General features: G+C 49.5%; 1 protein-coding gene across 1 annotated transcript; it reads right to left on the reverse strand.

Annotated features, from left to right (window-relative positions):
- Positions 1-364: 364 nt before the first annotated feature.
- TLNRD1 (talin rod domain containing 1) lies at positions 365-2,507 on the reverse strand. The gene has a single exon (XM_075342804.1). It carries the CDS (start codon positions 2,249-2,251, stop codon positions 1,187-1,189), a length of 1,065 nt encoding a protein of 354 aa, XP_075198919.1. The 5' UTR covers positions 2,252-2,507; the 3' UTR covers positions 365-1,186.
- Between the last annotated feature and the right edge of the window lie 16,233 nt (positions 2,508-18,740).

Below are 18,740 nucleotides of genomic sequence, written 5' to 3' on the forward strand. Positions count from 1 at the left end.
CATATAGAGTGACTGGCGCAGCGGGCAGGCACGGGCACTGTCGCTCCACTCTATGGATTGGCAGATCAGGGATGTTTTCTCACTATTATAGCATCACTGGAGAATCCCTTTAAATAACATACAGTGCTCTGTTATATTAACATTTTAGAAAGGAACAACTCTTAAAAAGGTCTTATAAAAAGCATACCCCGAGGCTTCACATATTCACAGGCACTGAAATGTTAATACTTTGAGTCCAACAGATTGCTTCCCCAAAAAAAAAAAAAAAAAACACAGAAAAGCAATACTACTCCCCTCATCAACTAGGAATCATGTGATTTCAGATTAAACATTTTCACAGAAGTCCAAATGAATAGAATATGCGGCACTGTAACCAGGAGATTTTAATAAGGAATGGTACTAACATTTGTTCACTTGTCCCAAAATAGATTAGGTCACTAAACTCCCCCTGGGGTCAGGCTCCGCTTATACATTGCATATCATGGAATGACAACGAGTGCCCACTGTGTAAATGGCCAAGATGACAGATTGTGAAAACTTTTTAATAAAAAGGTGGCAATAGACGTATTGTCTATATAAACACACAAGCCCCTTATCCGACACTTTATAGTGAAGGGGATTGTTACAAGGCAACTGGTCATCAAAGTGTGGATCTCTCGGACCGATGCCTTCTGGCCAGGACCAGTTGTGCCGTGTACTGAGGGAGCGTTCACACAGGGGTTTTGGCTCAGTTTCCAGAGGAGAAACTCAAACTTCAAGTTTTGACTGTTGAATCTCTCCTCTGAAAACGCAGCGTGAACACCCCCGAACACCGCCATAGAGCTCTGCATGAATGCTCCATGTGTGTAAGGTAAGCTGTGCCTAGTACATGGACAGCAAACCTGGCACTGCCCGTAAGAACGCCAGCCCGAGAGGTCAGCCATAGTTCCTGGATGGGCAGCAACATGCAAACCAGCCTTCTGCGTGTGAAAGCAGGTGGCACAACAGCCTCAGTGTTGGCACCGGTAATTACCTCCACCCAGAAATATCACCACAACAGCTGGCACTGCCAAGATGAAACACGATTTTCAGTATCTAGCACCTGAGGCGTGGACCAGCCTGAACATGGCGACGTCTCCCACCGCAGGCCAATAGTGGGCAGATGTGTAGTTACAATGGACTACTCTTTGGTAAGTGAAGGGCATATTTAGGGCAATTTCACAGAATTGGAGTGTACTGGCGGCAGAGTTCTAGGAGACGAGCGCTCTCTCAGGGCCTGAGATAACAGGTTGCAGCCGTCCGACACGGCACAGGCCGAGCTCCGCAGCCGGTCCTTATAGTCCGTCATCTTGCTGCTGCTGTCCGAGTGCTGGGTTATATCCCTGAGGCATTGGGTCAGGAGCACACAGGCAGACACCACACTCATGGCCCCTCCGAGGATGGCAGTCTGCACAGCTTTCCCCTCTGTGTTTAGAACGGCAGCTTTGCCCAAAAATTGAGGCTCAGTGGCGAAGCCCACCAAGGCATGGACCGCCTGCACCAGGGGACCACTGAAGAGGGCACAGCGGTTTCGGGAGAGCTCGCTCGGGGACGTCTTCACCTCCTTGATGCAGGCCAGTAACGCGGTGGCGCTGGTGCTCATACACTTCACCCCAAGCTTAAACTGTTCCTTGGCAAACCTATCCCTGGACTTCTCGCTGGCGGCCACACTGGCATCGGTGAGGGTCTTGAGGTTGGTGGACAGGTTCTGGGAGACCTCCAGCAGCAGCTGGGGGGTGAGGTCCTGCAGGGGCACCGTCCGCAGGGTGGCACAGCTCTGATCCACCTCGTGCCTGCAGCGAGTCACCTTGTAGCGGTCCACCAGGCCTGGCAGCGCGGACTGGGCACCGGGCACCTCCACTGCGGCCAGGTAGGCGGCATGGGCGGACAGCTCGATCAGGGACACCACCAGGTCGCCCATCTCCTGCAGGCTGTCGCCCACCTCCGTGAAGCGGCCCATGTTCAGCTGGCTCTGCACGTCGTGGGTGAGGATGGACAGGCCCTTGGTCCGGGCGATGACGGTGTCTCGGCACTTCTCGAAGGCCTCCCCCGGCTGGGCGCAGCTCTCCGTGCGGACGGGCCGGGGCTCGCTGGACAGCAGGAGCAGGTCCGCCACCAGCTGCATCTTGGCCTTGCACTGCTCGCAGATACTCAGCAGCTTCCTGCGGGGCTGCGGGCCGCCGGGGCCAGACGGCAGAGAAGACCGGGCGGACCCGGAGCCGCCGCTAGCCATCCCGCCGGGAGCAGCGTCTCATACCTCGGCCAGTGGCAGCTGTACCCCGCGGTCTCCTCCGCCGCATCATCCCATGGGTGGTGGCGGGCACAGCCCGGGGAGGCGGGAATGTTCACACCAGGCGGCAGCGCTCTGCTTCCCGCATGTCGGCACCGGCGGGGTCCTCAGTGCCCGGAGTTAGTGAGAGGAGACCCGCCCAAAGCTGCTCCGTCTCCCGGCCCGGATAAGGAACGTGGGACGGCGCCGCCCTGTGACGTCACCCATCTCCAGCAGCGGCCAGCGACACCTACCGGCTGCACGGGGTATGGCAGGCTAAATATAGCGCCCGCTCCGGAGTCCTGAACTCATCCGGTCACGTGATGTGCAGGAAACAAAAAGCGAAGGAGCGACCGGTCTGACCACATGGCGACCGGGGGCAAGCGCGGGGCGACCGGGGGCAAACGAGGGGCGACCGGGGGCAAGCGAGGGGCGACCGGGGGCAGGCGAGGGGCGACCGGGGGCAGGCGAGGGGCCACCGGGGGCAGGCGAGGGGCCACCGGGGGCAGGCGAGGGGCCATGGACACACCATTGGTGTAGGACTGGGACACCTTATCACAGGGGCTTGTAGGACAGCTGGCTATCTGTTGTTAGGTCCGTGGCTACTATGACTCGCTTGTGTTTCACTACTTTTAAAACTATTATAAAGTATAGCTGGGTTTACACACTGCAACATCGCAAAGGACATGGCTGTAACGTCACCGGTTTTGTGACGTAACAGCGACCTCCCTAAGTCTCTGCTAAGTCGCTGGTGAGCTGTCAAACAGGCAAACCTGGCCAACAACTCAACAGCGATCCGGACCTGCAGAGCGACCTAGCTGGTTGTTGGGGATGTTGATAAGCAGCCTTTTGAAAGGGAAGTTGCTAACAAAGTCTCTGCAAAGTCTTCACACACTGAAACTTCATGCTGCACAGCGGGAAACAAAGGACCTAGGAATGGTCCTGAACGATTTGTAACGATTACAACTTCACAGCAGGGGCCGGGTCGCTGATAAGTGTCACACACTGCAACATCGCAAACAACATCGCTATTGCGTCACAAAACTGGTGACGTTACAGCGATGTCGTTTGAGATGTTGCAGTGTGTAAAGCCAGCTTAAGTGTTACCAGTCCAACCCTTGTCTGCACCAGGAGCAGAAGTATTAGCGCCCGTCCACCAGTCGCCTGCCCGCTGAGGTCACTGATTGACGGGTGATAGGGGCATTATTTTATTACGACTATTCGTACAACTGGTTATAGAATGATTGATTTTTTTTTTTATAAAAAAGAAAAAGTTTTTCCAGCTTACCCAATATATTGTAGTTATCCTACAATATACAACAGGGCCGGACTGAGACTAAAATTCAGCCCTGGCATTTGGGGGTGCACAGGCCCACGTTTCGCGTGTTGAATGTGTAATATCTTTGTGCACTTGTAGATTGTGTAACACGACCATATAACGTGTAGTCACGGCTGCGTCCAGTATTACTGCTCAGGCCTATTTATTGCTCTTAGTAGCAGGACCTGGTGAAGCCGCTATTTTCCCTACAGAGCTGGGTCTCGCAGATAATGAATCAGATGCTGCTCTCCATATAATTCTGCAGTCCAGTGGCGTAACTAGAGTTTGAAGTGCCCCGGTGCAAAGTTTGGACCTGGGCCCCCCCTCTACGTACACCGACACTCGGGGTATGGGATAGTGTCGCTGACACTTGGCTCTTTCCTTCAGCACCCAGGTTTCCCATGATCTGAAATCTTTTTCTATCAGCAGCTTTCTTATGTTCTGCTTTACATCTTGTCCTCATCATGTACCTTCCCCATGCTCTGCTATACAACTTTCCCTCAGCACTCAGCTTTCCCATGCTCTGCTATACATCTTTCCCTCAGCACCCAGCTTTCCCATGCTCTGCTATACATCTTTCCCTCAGCACTCAGCTTTCCCATGCTCTGCTATACATCTTTCCCTCAGCACCCAGCTTTCCCATGCTCTGCTATACATCTTTCCCTCAGCACTCAGCTTTCCCATGCTCTGCTATACATCTTTCCCTCAGCACCCAGCTTTCCCATGCTCTACTATACATCTTTCCCTCAGCACCCAGCTTTCCCATGCTCTGCTATACATCTTTCCCTCAGCACCCAGCTTTCCCATGCTCTGCTATACATCTTTCCCTCAGCACTCAGCTTTCCCATGCTCTGCTATACATCTTTCCCTCAGCACCCAGCTTTCCCATGCTCTGCTATACATCTTTCCCTCAGAACCCAGCTTTCCCATGCTCTGCTATACATCTTTCCCTCAGCACCCAGCTTTCCCATGCTCTACTATACATCTTTCCCTCAGCACCCAGCTTTCCCATGCTCTGCTATACATCTTTCCCTCAGCACCCAGCTTTCCCATGCTCTACTATACATCTTTCCCTCAGAACCCAGCTTTCCCATGCTCTGCTATACATCATTCCCTCAGCACCCAGCTTTCCCATGCTCTACTATACATCTTTACCTCAGCACCCAGCTTCCCCATTCTCTGCTATACATCATTCCCTCAGCACCCAGCTTCCCCATGCTCTGCTATACATCATTCCCTCAGCACCCAGCTTTCCCATGCTCTGCTATACATCTTTCCCTCAGCACCCAGCTTTCCCATGCTCTGCTATACATCTTTCCCTCAGCACCCAGCTTTCCCATGCTCTGCTATACATCTTTCCCTCAGCACCCAGCTTTCCCATGCTCTGCTATACATCTTTCCCTCAACACCCAGCTTTCCCATGCTCTGCTATACATCTTTCCCTCAGCACCCAGCTTTCCCATGCTCTGCTATACATCATTCCCTCAGCACCCAGCTTTCCCATGCTCTGCTATACATCTTTCCCTCAGCACCCAGCTTCCCCATGCTCTGCTATACATCTTTCCCTCAGCACCCAGCTTTCCCATGCTCTGCTATACATCTTTCCCTCAGCACCCAGCTTTCCCATGAAATAAGAGCATGAGAAAGCTGGATGCTGAGGTGCTGAGGGAAAGAGCTTCTTTTCCTCAGCACAAAACCTTCCCATGCCATGCTTTATCTTTGTCCCCTTCATATATAGTTCTCCAAACACTATATTGACCCCCACATACCCTTCCATATAGTATAAAGGGTCCCACATAACCCTTCATATATTAGAATGCACCTCTCATAGTCCTCCATGTATTATAATACACTTCACATAGTCCTCCATATAATACACATCCCACAGTCCTCGATTTCAGATAATACATATCCCATAGTCCTCCATATAGTATAATGCACACTCCATAATCCTCCATATAGTATAATGCACACTCCATAATCCTCCATATAGTATAATGCACACCCCATAATCCTCCATATAGTATAATGCACACCCCATAATCCTCCATATAGTATAATGCACACACCATAATCCTCCATATAGTATAATGCACACACCATAATCCTCCATATAGTATAATGCACACACCATAATCCTCCATATAGTATAATGCACACACCATAATCCTCCATATACTGTAGCAAAATGCACACTCCATAATCCTCCATATAAATGCACACCCCATATTCCTCCATATAGTATAATGCAAACTCCATAATCCTCCATATAGTATAATGCACACCCCTATAATCCTCCGTATAGTATAATGCACACCCTATAATCCTCCATATAGTATAATGCACACACCATAATCCTCCATATAGTATAATGCACACACCATAATCCTCCATATAGTATAATGCACACACCATAATCCTCCATATAGTATAATGCACACACCATAATCCTCCATATAGTATAATGCACCCCCATAGACTTCTGGCCACCGTTTACTCATTGATTAAAAAAAATAAAAACATGTCCTCACCAGAGGCGTAGCTTGGGTTTCAGCTCAGAGCTTGTGTAGACACCCGTATTTTTGGCCCGAGTGTGATCTGACAAAACTTCGGATCGCACTCAGACCAATGTTATCAATGAGGCCGTGGTTATGTTCAATTTTGTTCTTGGATCGAGTGGTCTGGGAAAACAAATTGCAGCGTGCATGCGCAAAGTGATACAGTTACGTGTAGCGGCAGGGCCGTAGTTGGGGTTCATGCTGCCCCTACCAGTAAGTCAGTCTAAAGCCTCATGCCGATGTGGCTAGAAGTATGCAAATCGCACGCTTGTGGTCACATGACGGTCACTCTCACCGCCGGCACTGGAAAAACCTGACCGCTCGCTGTGCGCATGCAATGAGGATTTACATGTCTGCAGTCACAGGCCGTTAAACTGCCAATCAGCTTCATATCAAATGGTCAATGATCATTTAAAGGGAATCTGACAGCAGGTATTTTCCCTCTAATCTGAGAGCAGCATAACATAGGGGCAGAGATCCTGATTCCAGCAATGTGTGATTACTGGGCTGCTTAGTGTAGTTTTGATAAAATCACTGATTAATCAGCAGCAGATTATCATTACAGGACTACTTGGCCTGATGCCAGGTAGTCCAGCATATTCATGAGCTTTTATCTGCAGCAGAGAAAACATTGATTTTATCAAAATGACAGCAAACAGTTCAGTGAGTGACACATCGCTGGAATCAGGGTCTCTGTCTCTACATTATCCTGCTCTCACATGGGGGAGCAAATCCTGGTGACAGATTCCCTTTAAAGGAGGCGATTGTCCAGTATAAATGGTCCCTTAGATCCAGGTACCTTATTGGTGACTTCTTCTCAGATTGTAATGGTCTCATCCCATTCTTCTTCATCTGGTCCAGACGCCATGATGACCTTGGACATCCACAGCTCGTCTCAGCACACTTCCATCTTCTCTGGTTTTCCACAACTTATCATAACATGATGCCCTAAAAAATTAGTGTCATTATTACACCTAAATAAAAAATATCCATACATACTGTGCACTAAATAACCCATATACTGTGCACTAAATAACCCGTATACTGTGCACCTGAAAAAAATAATTCCCCCACTTTGCTCCCTGACAAAAAAGTGACCCCGCATTGTCCCCCTTATGATACATGGCCTCCACACTGCCCCACTCATATACTATGACCACTGCACCATTCCTCCACCATGAATTATGCCCCCCACACTGTCTTTCCTTATGAATAATATTCGTAAAACCATCCCATCTCATTAACCCCTTCACCCCCGGGCGATTTTCCATTTTTGTTTTTTGCGCCCTTCTTTGAAGAGCCGTAACTTTTTTATTTTTCCGTCAATCTTGCCATATAAGGGCTTATTTTTTGCGGGACGTGTTGTTCTTTTAAATGAAACCATAAATTTTATCATATAGTGTGCTGGAAAATGGCAAACAAATTCCAAGTGCGGAAGAATTTTAAAAGAAAGTGTGATTGCAAGATTGTTTTTAGGATATTTTATTCACCGTGTTCACTATATGGTAAAACTGTTGTGTGGGTGTCGCTGTGATGCCTCAGTTCGGTGCGAGTTTGTTGACACTAAACATGTATAGGTTTACTGTTATCTAAGGGGTTAAAAAAATCAGACATTTGTCCAAAAAAAGTTGCACATTTTTTGCGCCATTTTCCAAAAACCGTAGCGCTCTCATTTTTCGGGATCTATGGCTCAGTGATGACTTAATTTTTGCGTCTTGAGCTGATGTTTTTAATGATACCATTGTTGGGAAGATGCTATATTTTTATCATCAATGAAATAGGCTGGCAGCACGCACCGATAAAATGCTGCTTTATTCATTCTTCATTCGTGCATACAAAAGGCAGGCAAAAGGGGGGAGGGAGCACGCTGGGCAACGGCACCGTTTCACACCACTAGGGGTGCTTCCACGGGTCCATCACACACACACACTACACCCCCATATGTCACACATCCTGCTCCCCATACAGCCTGCACCCCCCATAACACACACTACACCCGCATATCTCACACACCCTGCTCCTCATACAGCCTGCACCCCCCATATCACATACACACTACACCCCCATATGTCACACATCCTGCTCCCCATACAGCCTGCACCCCCCATAACACACACTACACCCGCATATCTCACTCACCCTGCTCCCCATACAGCCTGCACCCCCATATCACACACACTACACCCCCATATCCCACACATTCTGCTCCACATACCTCACCCTGCATGTAATACAATTTACCCCTCTCAAAAACTCTGCACCCCTTCACATGCTTCTGTCACAGTCTGTAGGCCTCATATGCCCCTCACCCTGCACCCCCTCCCCCTCATGTTCCCTCTTTTCTCATTACCAGTCATGTGTCCCAATCTCTTTCAGGAATCGATATCATTATCTTCTGTTTCTTTCTGCCCGGCATCCTGTGTCTCCTCCCGCACAGTAACATGGGCACATGACATCATCGCAGGTCCTGGAAGGATGGCTTCCGTCTGCTAGAGCACTTCTGCTCTGCCGCACGTCAGAAACGCCTGGTGGCCTCTCCAGGTCAGGGGGCCCCTCTGTCCCCTGATGACACCGGGCCCCCCCCTGACTCACAGGCCGCCCCCCCCTGACTCACAGGCCGCCGCCCCCCCTGACTCACAGGCCGGCCCCTGGCGGTCGCGTAGTAAAATATCCCCCCTCACACACACACTGCCCCTCTGGATAAAGTACTCCCTATTATGTGCCCTAATCCCCTCCTCACCCATCCACAGTGATTAAACCTTTCATCTTCGGCTCCTCCATGGAGCGCGCTGCCTGACGTGTCTCTGCGGCGACAGCAGCAGGGTGATGATGTCATCACGCAGCTGCACGTCGAAGCCCCGGTCCCGGCACGGTTGCGTCTAGTTCAGAGTTGATTTTTTGTGGTCCTCAAAAAATCAACTCTGATCTAGCTGCTTCAGTAGTGAGCCGGCTATATCGGAGTTGATTTTTGGAGGCCTCATTTTTTCCACTCTGATTTAGCCGGCTCCAGTGCGGGAGAGGCGGGGGGCGGCCCCCCCACCCCTCCACCGGGAGAAGTCCCGCCCCTCCCGCCTGTCAGTCCGGGCCTGGGATCAAGCTGCTATGACTATAGAGGCTCTTAGCACGGATATATGGTAGAAGCTCTTACCAGCACAAATAGAAGAGATGAATCCAGCGAGCCAAAGTTGTAGTAGATAAAAAGTTTCTTTAGTCTTTATTTCAATAATATTAAAAAAAGTCTTTGTCCATAGCAGCATAAATGATGACAGACAGAGGTAGGAAAAGTTGCTGCTGGCGCACGGCAAGACGCGTTTCGGCTAAACCTTTATCATTGCCATGATGTCGTTCATCATTTATGCTGCTATGGACAAAGACTTTTTTTTTAATATTATTGAAATAAAGACTAAAGAAACTTTTTATCTACTACAACTTTGGCTCGCTGGATTCATCTCTTCTATTTTTTTTTTAGGTTCCACAGGAAAAGGGTCTCCCTATACCCCAATATACATATGTATGTGAGCCTGCTGCCTGAACTCCGCCAACGCCGGCTCCGGGCCTGTAAGCCCATTAGGCCCCTCTTTGCTTTAGTTTTTTCCTTCTCTTCCAAGATGGAGTGTTTCCTAAGCCTCTGACTCCAGCACACAAATCCTCAATTCCAACGTAAACAACACCGGTCTTGAAGAATGAGAGTCATATTGAATAATAAAAAGCACTTCTACTATTTCAATTGTTATTTTTTTCTTTGTTTTGCCGTTTACTTTTGGGAGTTGCTTGGACAATACACTACAATATTGTCATATTCTATTGTAAAATTACTAGAGATGAGCGGACTCGTAGATAACCAGAACCGACGGGTCCCTGTTCTCTTTTAAAAATCTGTTTCCGGTCTATGGGGACCAGAATTTGGAGATTAAAAATGTTGGTAGAATGGATAGGGTGATAGGATGCACACTATCCTTACAGATGATCCCTCATGTCAGCACAGTGCTCCAAGGTCACACATTCCCTTCCGGAGCTCACAATGAACCCTCATTGAATATTCACTGCTTTCCCCACCCACCGGCGCGTGTAATTGGTTGCAGTCAGACGCGCCCTCCCCGAGTGGCAGTGTGTCAGCTAACTGCAACCAATCACAGGTGCCAGGACGGCCGGTGGGCGGGGAAAGCAGTGTAACTGTCAGCGGGTCAGTATGGTGTTATAAAAATGAATGAATACGAAATAAAACAATTGGCGTCGGGTCCCCTAATATTAGATACCAGCACAGATAAAGCCCACAGTTACATGCTGCAGCCTCCATCCCTGCGCTCATCTTGACTGTGCATCAAAATAGGAAATGCATGCGGCTTTTTTTATTTTATTTTTTAATCATTTAAATAAATAATTTAGAAAAAAAAACGTGCGTTCCCCCCAATTTTGGTACTCAGCCAAGATAAAGCCTGACAGCTGGGGCGGGTGTTCTCACTGAGGAGGTCCAGCCTAAAAATATCAGCTTCCAGCCACCTAGAATTGTCGCATCAATTACATTGCTTTACCCGGCTCTTCACGATTGCCTTTGTGCGGTGGCAATTGGGGTAATAAAGCGTTCATGACAGCTCACAGCTGCTACTAAGCCCGAGCTTAGTAATGGGAGTAGCCTATGAGACACCCCCATCACTAATCTGTAAGTGAAAGTAAATAAACAACACACAAAAAATCCTTTATTTGGAATACACAAGCCCCCTCTTTCTCCAATTTATTAACACCAAAACACCCCTGCAGGTCTGATATAATCCAATATATCTGATCCTCACAGCAAGCGATCATGGAACATGACTTCCCGCTGTGAGCTCCAGAAAATGAATGCAGCAATCAGCAGTGATGTCACTCAGTCTGGTTGTGGTCACAGCTGGAGTTTTCCACCTAACCTGACCTCAGAGGACCCCTGGTGACCTCATTAAACTCAGTGAACTCATCTGCATCTCCTGGCAGAAAGCAGCATTTTTATTTTTGCCAAGAGATGCAGATTTGGTGCTGAAATTTTTATACCATATGGTGCAGGCATATGTTGTAAAAATGTCATCACCAAATTTGCCTCTCTTGGCCCAAAAATGGAAATAAAAACGTTTTTTTTCTGGCAGGAGGTGCAAATTTCGTGCTGAAATCTGGTGCAGACATTACAGCATCAAATTTGCACCTCCTGACAGAAAACTGCATCAAAACCATGCCAAAAAAAATGTGCCAAAAAAGTGTTTTTTTTCCCCAGGAGGTGTAGATTGGGTACAGGAATATGGTGTAAACTTTTCATCACCAAATCTACATCTCTTGGCAACAAACCCCGCGGTTTTCTGCCAGGAGATTATTATTATTATTATTATTTATTTATAGAGCACCATTGATTCCATGGTGCTGTACATGAGAAGGGGGTTACATACAAAATACATGTACAAGTTACAGTAGACAGACTAGTACAGAGGGAAGAGGGCCCTGCCCTTGCGGGCTTACATTCTATAGGGATGCAGGTCTCACCTGAGGTTACTGACTTTACTGAGATCAGGTTTCCTGCTGTCACAGGTGAAGGACAGTGGGAACGTCCAGCTGTGACCGCAAATAACCTGAGTATCATCATCGCTGATCATGCAGCTCAGTCACTGTCTGAAGCTCATAGCAGGCAGTCATGCTCTACGGCCGCTCACTGTGACTTACATGTAGCAGAGCTGAATTGTTGTATGACCTAGTGTGGATTACATCGGACCTGCAGGAGTGTTTTGGGGTTAATAAAGTGGTGAAAGGATGTTTTTTTGTATTTTATTCCAAATAAAGGATTTTTTTGGTGTTTGTGTTTATTTACTTTCACTTATAAATTAGTGATGGGGGTGTCTCATCGATGCCTGTCATCACTAATCCAGGACTTAGTGGCTGCTGTGGGCTGCCATTAACACCCTCATTACCTCGATTGCCACTGCATCAGGGTAATCGCGAAGAATCAGGAAAAGCTCTGGGCTTGTCGCATCTAATAGATGCAACAGATTTGGGGCGGCTGCTTGTTGCTATTTTTAGGCTGGGGGCGGTCCAATAAGTATGGACCTCCCCAGTTTGAGAATACCAGCCCTAGACGTCAAGCTTTATCTTGGCTGGATATCAAAATTGGGGGGAACGCACATTGTTTTTTTTAATTATTTCAATATTTTGATACCCAGTCAAGATGACCGTAGGGCTGGGGGCTGTAGCCGTGGGCTTTATCTGTGCTGGGTATCAGAATATGGGGGACCTTACGCCAAATATTTGTATTCATTTTTATTGTACAATACTGACCAGCAGACAGCGCTTGTGATTGGTTGCAGGCAGACGCTGTCACAAAGGTAGGGGGCCTGACTACAACCAATCACAGATTCCCGGATGGCCGTTGGGCGAGGAAAGCATTGCATATGCAATGAGCTTAATGCACGGCACCGGAAGTGAATGCACGACATGGAAGCTGTGGGCCGCCATGACTGAGCCTCGGTAAGTATGAAGCACTTGCTTATTTGTTATTTTCTTTATTTTTCCATTATTTTTTTTTTTCATTTCTCGAGTGCCGGAACCAGATCAAACACCCAAAATCCCAGGATCGGCACCCAGGTACCTTTGAAACTGCACAGATCCAGACTTTCACAGTCCGGGTCCGCTCATCACTAACAATTAAATGTCTCCAATAAATATATAAATATTGTTTCTGATGTACGTAAGCCGCTGTGGAATTTATGGCGCTATATAAGTGAATTAATATATATTATATTATTAGGTATACAAATATGGCAGATACAGGGGTTTTCATTAGGCTCCTGACTAGAGTTGAGCGCTGTTCGCGGTTCGAGGTTCTCCAGTTCTAGGCTCGAGTGATTTTGGGGCCTGTTCTCGATCGAACTAGTTCTAGAAACGTTCGAGAACGGTTCTAGCAGCAAAAAAACAGCTAATTCCTAGCTGGCTTTCCGCTGTAATAGTGTAAGTCACTCTGTGACTCACACTATTATGACATTTCAGTGTATAGTGTGCGGGAACAGCGCCTTCAGATCACTGCTGTTTGTATAATGGCGATCGCCATTTTTTTTTTTTTCCTTGTCTTCCTTCCCTAAGCGCGCGCGTCTTGTGGGGCGGGCCAGCATGTCAGCCAATCCCAGACACACACACAGCTAAGTGGACTTTTAGCCAGAGAAGCAACGGCATGTGTGATAGGATGTCCATGTCACATGTCCCTGCATTATAAAAACGAGTATCTGCCCGTCCGGACGCCATTATCTCTTCTGCGTCCTTGGTGTCAGACATCACTGTCGCAGCTCCGTCCTCCTGAGTCCTATCGTCGATACAGCTGTATGCGTTCCATACACAGCGTTAGACAGCTTAGGGAGAGCACTTTCTATCAGTCCTTTTAAGGGCTCAAACCGGCAGGGTCAGAGCCATAGGTGACAGGTCCTGAAAACAGAGACAGCGTCTGTGTAGCCAAGGTCAGGGATTTCCTCCCTGCATTTCACCATTAGGAGGGAATAGAAAGGCAGGCTTCCATTCCTCTACCCAGAGCCCCACAATCCTGGCACTGTACCCTCCTGTCCTCTGCACACTCCAACTCTTTTTAACTAAGCCATTATACTAGCAAACAGTCAGTGTACCTAGTGGCATCCTAAACGTGGCTATTGGACTTTTGTGTAGTCACACTAGTGGAAAGATATTTGCAGCACGTCTGCCTGCATTGCACACTCAAACTCTTTTTAACTAAGCCATTATACTAGCAAACAGTCAGTGTACCTAGTGGCATCCTAAACGTGGCTATTGTACTTTTGTGTAGTCACACTAGTGGAAAGATATTTGCAGCACGTCTGCCTGCATTGCACACTCAAACTTTTTTTAACTAAGCCATTATACTAGCAAACAGTCAGTGTACCTAGTGGCATCCTAAACGTGGCTATTGTACTTTTGTGTAGTCACACTAGTGGAAAGATATTTGCAGCACGTCTGCCTGCATTGCACACTCAAACCCTTTTTAACTAAGCCATTATACTAGCAAACAGTCAGTGTACCTAGTGGCATCCTAAACGTGGCTATTGTACTTTTGTGTAGTCACACTAGTGGAAAGATATTTGCAGCACGTCTGCCTGCATTGCACACTCAAACTCTTTTTAACTAAGCCATTATACTAGCAAACAGTCAGTGTACCTAGTGGCATCCTAAACGTGGCTATTGTACTTTTGTGTAGTCACACTAGTGGAAAGATATTTGCAGCACGTCTGCCTGCATTGCACACTCAAACTCATTGTTACTAAGCCATTATACTAGCAAACAGTCAGTGAACCTAGTGGCATCCTAAACGTGGCTATTGGACTTTTGTCTAGTCACACTAGTGCAAATCTATGTGCAGCACCTGTGCATGACACCCTCCTGCTCTGTTTTTAATAAGCTATAATGATAGCAAAAAATACTGCCATTTAGTGGCATCATAGAACTGGCTGTTGTATTCCATTAGTGCCCCACTGGTGCCAAGCTATTTCTAGCACCTCTACATGACACCCTCATGCACATTTTGCTACGCTAATGTTATAGCAAACTCATGGAATTCATTGCTGCATTTGATAATTCGGAGGGATAGAAAGTGAGGCTTCCTTTAGCTTTTCCTTCTGTTCATAGACAGCATCTCCAAGTTCACACCCGAAGAGCAATTTCTCCTCCACGTCTAAGTGTGGAGAGGCAGCTAGTGCGCATGCGTGTGCCGATTTACCCCAGCTGCAGCCTAACTACAGTGTTTCGCCTAGTGAGTATGCTCAGCCTGACTGTGCCATTCCTGACGCTAAGTCTTCATTTCGGGATACAGCGCATGTTCCCACACTAAGTGTCAAAAGCCTCTTTGCACAGGTACTTGCATTCCGTGCCGGGTCTAAGTCCTGTTTTGTGCCTAGACACCATGCTAAAGCTGATAGTCTTTTTTCAGAGACTGTATTTCATGCTACTGAGCATGCTCAGGCACTTACTGCATCAGAGACTAGGTCCGGTAATGAACTCTTTGGCCCTGCCCCTGATGTGGGGGTCCCATATAGACCACAGGGCATCAGGTGTCCTCCCAAATGGCTTGCAGAGGCCCACCCCTATGACTTGTCACCGCATTATTGATGGTCAGACGATGACTGGTGAGGTGTTTGGGTCATGGCAGCCATGAGGTCATCATTGAAGTTGCGGTTCCAAATAGGACGCTAGTTATGCCACTCATGACGTGTCACTCTACTTTTGTCTCCAGGAGGTTCATTGTGGTTCACCCTGGTTTGGGGCGGACCCAGGTTATAAAAGGGGCTGGAGCCAACAAGGAGGTGCGCATTCTTCTATTATGCTCCGAAAGAGCACACCTCCATGTGTTGAACCCATTGCGGCTTTAGGCCAGAGGTAGGCAGGGATAGGGTGTCGATGCAGGCCACCACCACAGTTGGTAACGCAGAACGGTTAAGACCAGCTCCTGTCCTACCAGTCCTGCTTGTGCAGCCCAGTGGCATTAACAGGCCTGCTGCTGCTGATGCGCCTGCTGTCCACAGGTGTGGCCCCTACGCACACGGTCAGCGTACTCAATGGCTCCTGTGTTGTTAACAGGGAATTCCTGGGCTGGGTGGGCATGTGGACCCTGTGACGCTAACAGGGCTCCCAGTCTCCAGATCCGAATGGCGTCTAACTCGGTTCAGGCTACTATTAGTTTCATAGCCACACAGCTCTGTATCCTCCACCAAACCTTCCAGTTGCCAACCTCTCCTTTTCCAACTGGGAGCACGGTGGACACTGACTGCTGATGGGGATATATACCTTTCTCTTTCTTTTCTTATTAATTTTCGTTATATAGCGGTAACATAGTATATACCACCTTATCCAAATCTGCCAGTCCCACCGTAACAGATGGTGTTTCTTCATCAAATGTTACTTTTGCTTAACCACCAAATCCACGGACCAAAACTTTTTTCCCCTTTCCAACACACCTGTTCCCCTTTCCACCAGCATCTGTCCTTTTTCAACTCATTTTGGTATATGACCAAAAGTGCAACTCTGCAGGGACGCCGTACTCAACGCCATCTCAGCACAGCAGCCAGCCCTCGGTCCCTCAGATGTGGACAAGTAAAAGACCATTTCCTCCTATCCATGACAAAGCGTTGAGATTCACTCTGTGCAGCACTGGTGTTTAGTGGAAAAGCAGATCTAAGATTGCGTACCACATTCTGCAGATACTCCTGTATACGTGCGTCCATTTCTATGGCAGGAATTATTTCGCCAAATTTTGTCTTGTACCGGGGATCTAACAGTGTGGCAACCCAGTATTCAGGATTACTTCGAATTCGTACAATCCGAGGGTCATGTAGGTAGTGCAGCAAGAAGGCGCTCATGTGTCTTGTGCATCCAAGAGGACCAAGTCCTTGGTGTGTTGGTGGCAGAGAGGTGAGAATCGTGCATCCTTCCTCTGTCCTCTCCCCACAACCTCGCACAACCGAAATGTGAGCAATCTCTCACTCATCTGCTGAGTCTTACATGCCCATCGCCAGTTCGTCCTCCATTTCTTCATGGGCTCCTGCACTTTCCTCAACACTTTTTGCTGATACTATGCGCCCTTGTTAATCCCTCTCCCTCACCATGACTGCCGCATAGGTGCCGCTGACCATCTGGACCTCGTAGATCTTGTTATCCCTTCCGCATATGACTCCTCCTGTACTTCCTCCCCTTCCTCTTGTCCCAACACCTGACTCCGAATAATAATTACAGTGTGCTCCATCATGTAGATGACCAGAATTGTCACGCTGAGAATGACATTGCCAGTGCTAAACATCTTCGTCGACATTTGTAAACTGTGTAGCAGGGTGCATAGGTCCTTGATCTGACACCATACCTCCCAACTTTTAAAGAAGGAAAAGAGGGACAAAGTTTGCGGCGCGCGTAGCGCGCCGCGGCAAATTTTTAGGCCACGCCCCCTAACCACACCCATTTCACAGTCACGCCCATATCCACTCCCCATCCACACCCATTCAGCACAAACACGCAGGCAGCCGGCGGGCCTCCAGCACGGACACGCAGGCAGCCGGCGGGCCTCCAGCACGGACACGCAGGCAGCCGGCGGGCCTCCAGCACGGACACGCAGGCAGCCGGCGGGCCTCCAGCACGGACACGCAGGCAGCCGGCGGGCCTCCAGCACGGACACGCAGGCAGCCGGCGGGCCTCCAGCACGGACACGCAGGCAGCCGGCGGGCCTCCAGCACGGACACGCAGGCAGCCACAGTGAGGCGGCCGGTCGCCTTCACAGACAGGCGGCGGGCCGCCCGCACAGAGAGGCGGCCAGCCGCCCGCAGAGAGAGGCGGCCGGCCGCCTTCACAGACAGGCGGCGGGCCGCCCGCACAGAGAGGCGGCCAGCCGCCCGCAGAGAGAGGCGGCCGGCCGCCCACACAATGAGGCGGCGGGCCGCCCGCACAGACAGGCGGCGGGGGGGCGCCCGCACAGACAGGCGGCAGGGGGGCGCCCGCACAGACAGGCGGCAGGGGGGCGCCCGCACAGACAGGCGGCGGGGGGCGCCCGCACAGACAGGCGGCAGGGGGGCGCCCGCACAGACAGGCGGCAGGGGGGCGCCCGCACAGACAGGCAGCAGGGGGGCGCCCGCACAGACAGGCGGCAGGGGGGCGCCCGCACAGACAGGCGGCAGGGGGGCGCCCGCACAGACAGGCGGCGGGGGGCGCCCGCACAGACAGGCGGCGGGGGGCGCCCGCACAGACAGGTGGCGGGCCGACCGCACAGACAGGCGGCCGGCCGACCGCACAGACAGGCTCCGGCCGGGGGTGAGGGGGGAGGGAGGGAAATCAGCGCTGGGGAGATTAGTTTACTGTACCAGCAGCAGCACAGGCAGCGCTCCTCTCTATGCCACGTCTACTAGGATGGTAGGAGGGAAAAGCAGGGAGGCGGAGAGAGAGTGGGTGGGCGGAGCCCGGGAGCCGGCCGTCCCGCCCGTGGCAACGGGACAAACAACGTAAAGCGTGAAAGTCCCGCTGTATCCGGGACGGTTGGGAGGTATGCAGCATGTTAGAATGTGTACATAAGATCCCGCTGGTGGTGGCCGCAGCTTATAGGCCCCAAATCTGGTGACAGGTTCCCTTTAAAGTGAACCTGTCAGGTGCAATATGCACTCAGAGCCAAGAGCAGTTCTGAGTGCATATTGCTAATCCCTGCCTAACCGTCCCTGTATACACTAGCATAGATAAAGAGATCAAGAACAAATATTTTTAAAGATCTTATATCTTATGCTAATGAGCGCGGAGACTAGTCACAAGGGCGTTACTTCACTTGGCTAGTCGGCTCGCATAGCATGTTAGCATGTTATTACGCCCCTGTGTGAGTACTAACACGCTATATGAGCCGACTAGCCAAGTGAAGTAACGCCCTTGGGACTAGTCCCCGCGCTAATTAGCATAAGATATAAGCTCTTTAAAAATACTTTTTCTATAGATGCCTTTATCTATGCTAGTGTATACAGGGACGGTTAGGCAGGGAATAGCAATATACACCCAGAACTGCTCCTGGCTCTGAGTGCAGATTGCACCTGATAGGTTCCCTTTAAAGGGA

The sequence above is a fragment of the Anomaloglossus baeobatrachus genome, chromosome 4 (assembly GCF_048569485.1).
Source record: "Anomaloglossus baeobatrachus isolate aAnoBae1 chromosome 4, aAnoBae1.hap1, whole genome shotgun sequence".
Taxonomy (NCBI): Eukaryota; Metazoa; Chordata; class Amphibia; order Anura; family Aromobatidae; genus Anomaloglossus; species Anomaloglossus baeobatrachus.

Bases quoted from the DNA above. Each gene is read 5' to 3' on its own strand.
- TLNRD1 (XM_075342804.1), bottom strand. From the start codon at position 2,251: ATGGCTAGCGGCGGCTCCGGGTCCGCCCGGTCTTCTCTGCCGTCTGGC.